Raw genomic sequence first — 10,734 nt, forward strand, 5'->3', positions numbered from 1 at the left:
GGCGACCTCCTGGCCCCGGGCTGAGAAAAGACGCCCTCGCCTCAGGGGCGCTGCTGGGAATCCGGGTTTGGAGGGTGGGCGTTAAAGACCCCAGAGGTGGCTGGTCAGAGCAGAACCAAGAGGGGTCTCTGGCCAGGCTCTCCTGGGTGGCCTGGCGGGGGTCTGAGGACCGAGGACAAAGTGGGCCATCTTAACCTTTTCAAAGAACAGCCTTTGGTTTTGTTGATTTTCTTTGCCGCTTTCGATTTCATCGATTTCCGCCCTCATTTTTGTTATTTCTTTCCTTCTGCTTGCTATCGCTTTAGTGTGCTCTTTTTCCTCTACTTTCCTAAGGTGGAAGCTCAGATCATCGATTCTGGATCTTTCTTCTTTTCTAATATATGCGTTCGATGCTATAAATTTCCCTCGGAGCACTGCTTTCGCTGCATCCCACAAATTGTGATCAGCTGGATTTTCATCTAATTCAAAGTGCATTTTAATTTCTCTGGAGACTTTCGTCGTTACCCCGTGGGTTATTTAGAGGTGTGTTGTCGAAGCTCCAAATACTTCTTCCAGCTAACTTTCCGTTGTCAACGTTGTCGTTTTAGCTTTAAATCCATGTGGTCTGAGAATACACTGTGCATGATTTCTGCTCTTGTAAATCTGTTAAGGGTGTTTTATGGCCCAGAATGTGGTCTTTCTGGGTGAATGTTCCCTGTGAGGTTGAGAAGAAAGTGTCTTTTGCTGTTGTTAAATGGCATCTTCTATAAATGTTCACTGCATGAAGCTTGTTGGTGGTACTGTTCAGGTCAAACGTGCCTTAATTTTCTGCCTGCTTGATGGATCCATTGCTAGAAGAGTATTTTTCTATTGTCTCTTGTAGTTCAAAGTCACTTTTTGCCTTATGGTTTTTGACACTCTGTTGTTAGGTGCACACACATTAAGGATGGTTACATCTTCTTAGAGATCGGACTCATTCATCGTCACGTATTTCCCCTCTTTATCCCTGAAATTTTTCCTTCTCCTGAAGCCAGTTTTGTGTAAAATTATTAGAGCTACCCTGCCTTTCTTTGGCCTAGTGTCAGCATGGCGTCTGTGCATCTCTTTACTTTTAACCCGAGTCTTTACATTTCAAGTAGGTTCCTTGTCGACAACATATAGTTGGGCCTTGTTATTAATTCACTCTGACAGTTCCTGTCTTTTAACTGGGTGCGTTTAGAACACTCATATTTAAAGTGATTATTGATTTGGTTGGATTCATACGTACCAGGCTTATACCTGTTTTATATTTATTTACCTGTTCTCTTTTTCTCCTCTTTTTCTGCCTTCTCTGGTCTTAACGGAGCACTTTCTATGACTCCATTTTATATCCTCTCTTAGCCTATCAATTGCACCTTTTAAAAAAAGTGTTTTTAGGGGCGTCTGGGTGGCTCAGTCAGTTAAGCGTCCGACTCTCGGTTTTGGCTCAGGTCACGATCTCATGATTTTGTGAGTTCAAGCCCCGCATCGGGCTCTGTGCTGAGAGCACGGAGCCTACTTAGGATTCTCTCTCTCTCCCTCTCTCCGCCCCTCGCCCCACTCATGCTGTCTCTTTCTCAAAAATAAACTTAAAAAAAAAATTTTTTTTTACCGTTTTTAGTGTTTGCCCTAGAGTTTGCAAACCACATGTATAATGAATCGAAGTCACCATTAAATAACACTACAGCATTCCTTCCACTCTGTCATTACTGCCACTCATATCCTTTGTCCATCTGCTGTGACCATCCAATATGTATTCCCTCTAACATCTAATATCACTAACGTCATTTCAGACAGTTATCTTTTGGATCAACTAAGAACAGGAAAAGTAAGACTTTATTTTACCTTCATTTATCCTTTCCCTGAAGCTCTTCCTTGCTCTGTGTCAATTTAAGTTTCTGACCTACACTTTCCTTTTCCTCTAAGAGCTTCTTGTAACATTTCTTGCATGGCTGTTGTGCTGGATAAGTTACCTCAGTTTTTGCATGTCAGAAAATGTCTATTTCTCCTTCGCTGTCGAGGTATAATTTTGTGGAGTATAGAATTCTAGGCTGGTGGTTTTCTGGGGGTTTTTTTCTTCACACTTTTTAAATATTTGCTACACTCTCTTTTTGCTTGTATGGCTTCCGAAGAGAACTTGGAAGTAATTCTTATCCTTCTTGCTCTCTAAGTAAGGTGTTTCTGTAGATTGTTTGGTATTTCTCTTCCTTGGTGTTCTCTGAGCTTCTCAGATCTATGGTTTGATGTCCGTCATTAATTTTGAAAAATTATTGGCCATTATGGGGCACCTGGGTGACTCAATCAATTAAGTGTCTGATTTCGGCTCAGGTCACGATCCTGTGGTTCGTTGGTTCGAGCCCCGTTGTCAGGCTCTGTGCTGACAGCTTGGAGCCTGGAACCTGCTTCGGATCCTGTGTCTCCCTCTCTCTGTGCCCCTCCCCCACTCCCCCAGCTCTGTCTCTCTCTCTGAAAAATAAACATTAAAAATAAATTAAAAAAAAAAAGAAAAAGAAAAATTGGCCATTAATAATTCAATTATTTCTTCCACTGTTTTCTCTTTGTTTTCCTTCTGGTATTTCCACTCTCCATATGTCAGACCTTCTGAAATTGTCCCAGAGTTCATGGATGTTCTGTTTGGGTTTTTTCTGTTTGTTTGCATTGGTTTTTCTTTCTTTTCTCTCTTTACACCTTTTAGGTTGGGAAGTTTCTAACATATTTTAAAGCTTGTTGATTCTTCCCTCAGCCATGTCCAGTCTATTGATGAACCTGTCAAAGGCATTTCCCACCTCTGTTACAATGTTTTTAATTTCCAGAATTTCCTTCTGTATCTGAGAGTTTCCATCTCCGTAGGACATCACCCACCTGTTCTTGTATGCGGTCTCCTTTTTCCAGTAGAGCCCTTAACATATTAATCATAATTAAATCCCCCGTCTGGGAATTCCCAAGTTCTATGTCATATCTGAGTCTGGTTCTGATGCCAACTGTATCTCTTCAGACTGCTTCTCTTACCTTTTGGCATATGCCCTGTTATGTCTAATTTGAAAGCTGGGCCTGATGTATCAGGGTCATGGGAATGGAGGTAAACAGGTCTTCAGTGTGAGATTTTATGTGCATCTAGCTAGTAGTTGGGCTGCGTATAATGTTTACTGAAGCTGTCGATGCCAGAGGATTCATATTCCTCCAATGTCCTTGTCTCCCTTTTTGTCTTTGGACTTCCCTAAGAACGCTTCCATAAATGGTGTCTTTAAGCTGTGACCCACTGTTATTATACTGGATCCCATGAAAACCTGGAAGAGTTTGTGAGGCCAACTTCATGAGAATATCCCTGCCCCCCCACGCATGCACATGCACACACGTGCACGTGCACACACACACACACACATGAGACTACAGCCCCCAGAGGTTTCTTATTCTCACAGGTGCCTATACTCAGTCTCCAACAATTTATCAAAATTACCATGTAAATGTTCCTACCAGTTTGTGGCCCCAGCAGCTTCTGTTCCTGGCACGCAGACCCTCAGTGCGAATTTCTACAGTCGCGTGCCCCTCAGGACCTCCGGCTGGCGGTTTGCCCTATAGTCTCAATTCTCTAATAGACTAAGAAAAGTCATGGATTATCGGTCTGTTCAGCTTTTTTTCTTGTAGGGATGGGACTGGTGGCCCCCGACGCTCTTTACGTTTCAGAGGTGCAGCAGGAAGCAGAACACCTTGACAGCAATTATTTGATAGGGTCACTTCTCACTCTGGCGACTTCTTGATGTGACTGCACCAAAAGGCGACAGCGCTCTGCTTTCTTACTGAGTGGCGTATGCCTCGGAGCTCTCTGAGCTCTTGCTTCTGCCCCGTCCGATCCCCAACATCCCCCTTCTCTGGCCTCATTCCAAACGGAAGGGATGATGCTCAAAAGCTGAAAATAACCCATCACAAGATGGCCTCAGTAGAGCAAGCAGCTGCATCAAAACATTATGTACCCTGAAAAACATAGGAGAGAGAAAGGCTCAAATTTAAATTTCCTAATCCAGTAGTTTTTTTTTTTTTTAAGTGTATTTATTTGTTTTGAGAGAAACAGAGAGCGAGCGAGCGCGTGCGAGCAGGGGAGGGGCGGAGAGACAGAGGGAGAGGGAGAGAGAGAGAGAGAGAGAGAATCCCAAGCAGGGATTGGGAGTTCAGGGATCTGAGAGTGCAGAGCCTGATGCGGGGCTCGAACCCACGAACCGTCAAATCATGACCCGAGCCAAAACCGAGAGTTGGACGCTTAACGGACTGAGGCACCCAGGCGCCCCTCCGGTAGTTTTCTTAGTGGCAACATGAACTGATTAAGAGTGGATCCTTGCCTCCGCTACCCTTACCTCAAATATCCGGTTTTCTTGCCGTTTACCACTTAATCGTCTAAGCCCAGTTCCTCTCTGGTGCTGGAGACCAGCTGGCAAGCCCTGTTATCAGTGAACAGCACGGTATTACCTGAGCCTCGCTCTAGAGCAGGTGCGCATGGCCTTACCAATATGTATCAGATGAATCCCTTAGCATGGATTCACTTCCCCTTTTTCAAATTTTTTTTTTAAATGTTTCTCTTTGAGAAAGGGGGGACAGAGAGCGAGAGCTCAAGCAGGGGAGGGGCAGAGAGAGAAGAGAAAGAATCCCAAGCAAGCTCCTCGCTGCCAGCGCAGAGCCTGCCACGGGGCTCGATCTCATGAACCACAATATCATGACCTGAGCCCAAACCAAGAGTCAGAGGCTTGACCGACCGAGCCACCCAGGCGGCCCTCCCTTTTTTTTTTTTTTAATGTTTATTTATTTTTGAGAGAGAGAGAGAGCGTGAGCAGGGGAGGGGCAGAGAGAGAGGGGAGCACAGAACCCAACATGGGGCTCAAACTCACATGACCTCAGCCGAAGTCGGAGGCTTAACCGACTGAGCCACCCAGGCGCCCCTATTTTCCTTTTTCATAATATAATCATAAAACTTACTCAGACTTAATTGGACATTTCATATGGCCCCAAACTGGGTTACTTGCTTTATATATAGCTTACCTCACTTACCCTTCGCCACGACTTTTTGAAGTGGGAAGACTACGTAGCAGGGAAAAGAAATGACCTGCCCAGGGTACAGGCAGAATTCGGGCTGAAATCTATTCTAGGACTTCAATTAGACACTTTCCCTAGCCTGTTCCTCTGAGGCGGAACAGAAGTGTATAATGACACCATCAGGGTAGCTCTGACCTGGGAACAGCTGTGTGCAAGCCCAGATTAGACAGACCATCCATCAGTTCGCCTGGACACAGGTCCCTCACTAGCTGTCGTTCCCTAAAGGCGAGGACTACAGTCCACTCACTACTGAGTCCCCCAAACAGTGACCCTAGCAAAGCGAAAATCCTCATGGGCAACATGAACGAATGAGGATGTGAATAATTTCATTAGCCTATGAAATGGATGAATGAATGGACGAACCAATCAGTGTGAATGAAAACACGAAAAAAAACTCTCGACATGACGATTCATGCAATAGCAAGAAACCTTCCCAAGCATCATCTGCTCTCAGGATCTTCACTGATACCAGCCTAGAAGTTCCAGTGGGGCAGGGGCCACCTTGGTCTTATTCATCAGGCTACTACTAGCTAAGTTAGCACATGCGGGGCACACGCTAAAATTTCAAAACAAAACAAAACTTCTGTCCTTTTCGATGGCGTGACTTATCGGAGGCCCTCCCTTCAAGAACAAGTCGCCCTACTTTCTGGAGAATGACTGACAGTGGTTCTCTTCCTTGGCCTGTGGTCTTTTCCCGGCCTACTTCCTCGTCCCAGAATGGCTGCCTTTATTATTAAGAGCACCATTCTTCACCCCACGCTTCCACCTGATTCCTTCCTAAGTCTGATTAGCATACAAGTGAAGCAGAGAAACACTGTGTAGGACCTGTTTGAATTAGAATCCTGCGCTGTTACTGTTGGAAGGGGCTTGGAGATCATATCCTGTCTTCCAGGGCTGGCCCACCGCACTGCCATTTCTCTGCCTGCTTTCTTGTGTTCACGTCGGCCCCATCAGAGCAAGAATGGTAACTGAGCGGTAAACTCAGCATATACCATATCGTTGGCCCTAGTGTTCTGTTCTGCTTTTTGCTTTTGGATGTTTATTAATAATACCTGTAGAATTAGAAAACACCCAAAAACCTGGCACGAGCAGCTCGCCATCACCACCTTCTGGCCCATCGCTGGCAATGAACCCAAACCCAATTCACTACGGTCATATGAATGGAAAGTGATCGGACGGGGGTCCTTTGGGTTTTTAGTGTTATCCCTCCTCCACATTGGAAAGCTACGTTGTGTGTGGAGTAAGAATGTTGAATCTAAAACCCTGGGTTAGAAAAAAAAAAAAAAAAACAATCAAAGAACTTGGACTTTAATCATAAAGATCATTTTACCAAAGCATATTTTTAAAAGGCTGTGAAACATTATGCAACGTTTGCACGGTTTAATTATGAGTTTAGAAAAGCCTAGCACAACTTTTTCACTACAGTAAAACATGACAGAGCATGAATCATGGCCTAATACTTTATGCTTACTGTGGTTTTAGACACGGGGTTAGGGGAAGCTGGGCTGTCTACACAGCAAGGCATGAATTACTGAACCGCAATTCACACCCCGGAGGGCTTTATGACAATTATAAAACCTCTTTTGTTTCTTAAATGATTAAAATATTTGAGCACTATATATTCCCGCAGCAAATGTGTATATCTAAGACATATGCATGCCTTACAAAAATATCTGAGTCTACACTTTATTCTTCACTTGGAAGGAAACGCTTGCAGTTAACAGGGGGATACAGAACAACCCGCTGTTGCTATTTGCTTACAATTATTGGAAACACTGTTGTCTATAAGATTGTAGGATCTTTGGCTGTAGTTGAACATTCATTTCCACCGAGTTTAGAATGGACCAGCTCTCTTACTCCTTGCCCTCTGCTCAACTTCCCCCAAATTCAGAATGACATGAGGGCCCTTCTTTAATATTAGATTTCAGAGATTCTAAGTTAAAATATTTCCCCAGTTTTCAAACTTAAAGAATTGAGTTATTTTATTATTTTTTGGAGAGAGAGAGAGAGAGAGAGAGAGTGCGCGTGCACGCGAGTGGGGGAGAGGGGCAGAGGGAGGGAGAGAGAGAATCCCAAACAGACTCCCTGCTCAGCACGGAGCCCAAAGCGGGGCTCGAACCCACAACCCGGGGATCATGACCTGAGCTGAAATCAAGAGCTGGAACGCTCAACCGACTGAGTCACCCGGGTGCCCCCCAAAATTGAGCTATTTTACAGGAAAGAAAGAAATGGATCCACGTGAGGGAAAGGGGAAGGGGCAGGCAGGAAGGTGGGGGAGGAGACCTGGGTCTCCAAACCCCTGCTTTGATGGCTTCCAACAGATCAACAAAAACAGCAAACTTAAACTGTTGGAAATGCAAATTCCCCGTTGGAAGTAGAACTGGACGTTTGAATAACGAGTAGGAATAACTCACTTCTTTATGTCCTGGCACATACACAGCTTGCAACTGGTATTTTCCTGAAGAACACTGCTCTTTCTAGATTGACTCCCGGCTTCATGCAGCCCAGGCTATGAGGACCCTGGGGACTGGTGTGGTCCACAGAGAAGGTGGGACACAAAGAGAAAATCAATGTTTAGCCCTAAAAAAAAAAAAAAAAAAAAATGGAAAGCTATCTCTGGCAGGCCAGCGTTCCATTTAAATTTGCTTACACGTGTTGCCTAAGAATAGAGGGTTTGTTCCTTTTTTTTCCCCTCCATTTCATCTGCAAACAGTGTGATGCTTTTGAAACTAAGACTCCTGTGAATGCTGGAGTCAAATTTACAAAGTCTTTTTTACCTAAATCTTCTGAAGTCAGAGTTTTGTCTCTTCTCTATCCCAGGCCTCATTTATTGGCCATCTATAAAATATTTGCTCAACATTCTGCCCTTTAAACACGGCAAACTGGAGGTCTTGAAAACATGCAGGACAGCTGTCGGTCTGGGTTGGTACCTGTTGGTCTGGGTTGGTAGGGCTAGCTCACTACTGCTGGGCTTGTGAACTAGTCCCCAGGCCCCATCACCAGCTTCCCAGCCAGACCTTCTTTTCTGTCATCCTTGGGAGAGAATTCACGTAAACGGAGGACATTTAAAAGCCCTTGGAGTATTTTTGCCAAAGGTCCAAAAAAAAAAAAAAAAAATCAAAGCTCTATGTTCTTTTTTGCTTACTGACTACAGATGGATAGATGATCACGAGTTGATAAAATGTTTCGGAGGATGAGAATTGTAACTCGCGGTAAAGCTGGGCGGCCAGTACATGTGGTAGTTCAACAGGTGGGTGGGAACACCTACCTGGAAAGCATCTTCAACCTCTCCCGTCGTTATGAGCGTGATCAGGCGAAACCTTTGGAAGGAACAGACATCCGGGGGAAATCTTCGAGAATAAACTATATTTCACACAAACAATAATTCAGTAACTTTGGGAGGAGGGGGGAGATTCTCGAACAAAAGCAAATACTTGGACTTAATACAAACCGGTCAACAGGCCACAGGACGCATGACAAACAAAGGTGACTAGCTTTTTATTAAAAGGTTTCTTTTCTTCAATCCCACCCCACCTGACGTATGACTGACCTCTCCAATCCTCTGCAGACACAAGGCAGATCCAGCCGTCCCCACCGTGGTCCTATGACCAGTCCTACCAGTACCTGGGATCAATCGCCTCGCCTTCCGTACACCCAGCAACACCCATCTCGCCTGGACGGGCCAGCGGCATGACAACCCTCTCCGCAGAGATTTCCAGTCGACTCTCAAGTAAGCTGCTCGAACACACTCTTTGAAGTCGAGCTAGAGTGGAAGGTTCGAGAGACTGGAGATGCCTGAAGGGGCTGGCAGTCATTTGGGAGGGGGCGAGTAAAATGTGCTTTAAAGACAAGGTTGTCTAAGTCCTATACCCGTGCACGGATTTTCCCTGGCACCTTGAGACCGGGATTATGAATGCGAAGGCAGAAGCGGATTCTGTGGGCATTTTGGGCTTGCTCCATTTGGCAGACAAAGGCAGCAGCTGAAGGGTTAATAATACACAAGGTCAAAGTAATCAGCTTCTAGAACTCTGATGGAACTGTCCATCTGGTGGTGGCCAGCTTTCAGAGGCCATGTGAACAACACTGGGGTACCCGTGCTATACCCCACGTGAGAGATTTCTTTTTTTTTTTTAACATGTATTCATTTTTGAGAGCCAGAGAGAGAGAGAGAGAGTGTGTGAGCAGGGGAGGGACAGAGAGAGGGAGACACAGAAGCCGAAGCAGGCTCCAGGCTCCGGGCTCCAAGCTGTCAGTATAGAGCCTGACGCGGGGGCTCGAACTCACAGACCACAAGATCATGACCTGAGCCGAAGGCTGAACCGACTGAGCCACCCAGGCGCCCCCACGTGAGATATTTCGAATGAAGGGATGTTCGCACCAGACTAGAGGAGCAGAATGGAAAGCTTGGGTGTCGTGGTTAGCATAATTGTTGTTAATACGAGCTCATTAAATATTAGTCATGTAACCTATGAGACCTTTGGGCTTGGCACTCACCTTTGCTCGTGGGCAGGGAAATCGGAGTGAGAGAAAAATTCCTTTGTTAAAAGCAAAGGAAGAAACTCCCTGTTTGGAGCTTTGGAATTGGAGCTGGGCCAGACTGTGAAAACAGGTCCGAGAACTTCAGCCTTGTGAAGCCCGCAAGCGCACTTCACGCGTGTTGGGAAGCGGGCGGTGGTTTTGGCTTTTCAGCCCTTGAGACCCGATTAGAGTAGATCAGGGGGCAGGCAAAGGGGCCAAGGCCTCTTGTCCGCCATTTTAAACTGTCTGGGAAAACGCACTGTGTTTTCCCGACAGTCGTGAGTACTCGAGATTTCACCACACGCTTTGGCTTCTTCCCAGAGCTTCTCCACTGCAGCACCACTGACAACTGGGGCCAGAGAATTCTTGGTCGTGGAGGGCTGTCCCGTGCACTGTAGGGTCTTTAGCAGCATCTCTGGCCTCTAGATACAGCCGTCCCCCACCCCCCACCCCCCATCAGGACAACCAAGGATGTCTCCAGACGTTGCCAAATAGCCAGAGGTCCCAAACTGCCCCCTTAGCTGAGAGCCACCGCCTTCGGGTATCCTCGGGCACTGTAGTGAAATGGGAGCTCCAACCTGGGTGCCCACTTCCCACATTATTTTTGACTCTTCATGCCAGTATTTTCAGGGCACCTGCTGGGGGCTGAGGAGTTGAGGAAGTAGCCTAGGAATTATGACGTCCGCTCAGCTTGTTGTTTTAGAAGTTCTGTTCCCTCAGGACTGGTTTGATTCCAAAGGCCCTTGTCAACTTTTATTGATTCTTCTCAGTGGCGCTGCTCGGCTCTCTGCATCTGAAACGATTACTGTTTTCCTTGGAAATGTGCCTGCTGTGGGTCCCTTGGAGTTTATTACATAAGACTTTTGACTTGGTCAGCACCCAAGATCCGCACCTTCTAGAGCCCTAGGAGACAGCTGCTCTAACTGAGCAGGGTTCAGATGGGAGGGTGGCTTTTTTTTTTTTTTTAAGGCATGAGTAACGTGCCCCCCCAAGTCCCGTGTCGCTGTTACACTTCTGAATAACCAGGACTTCAGTTACCGAAGGAGTAAGGAAGGACGTCTTAAGGCATGAGGGTGTGAAGTACGCAAAACCCGCGTCCCATTTCAGCGCCCAAGACTGTCTTGGAGGGAGGGCCGG

General features: G+C 46.0%; 1 protein-coding gene across 2 annotated transcripts in view; it reads left to right on the forward strand.

Annotated features, from left to right (window-relative positions):
• RUNX1 (RUNX family transcription factor 1) overlaps window positions 1-10,734 on the forward strand; it is a 106,259-nt gene that overhangs the window by 86,271 nt on the left and 9,254 nt on the right. For both annotated transcript variants that reach the window (XM_049629259.1, XM_049629258.1), the window contains one exon: window positions 8,648-8,809. In XM_049629259.1, the coding sequence (XP_049485216.1) occupies window positions 8,648-8,809 (162 nt within the window). The remainder of the gene's footprint in view (window positions 1-8,647; window positions 8,810-10,734) is intronic.

This window comes from Panthera uncia, chromosome C2 (assembly GCF_023721935.1).
Source record: "Panthera uncia isolate 11264 chromosome C2, Puncia_PCG_1.0, whole genome shotgun sequence".
Lineage (NCBI taxonomy): Eukaryota > Metazoa > Chordata > Mammalia > Carnivora > Felidae > Panthera > Panthera uncia.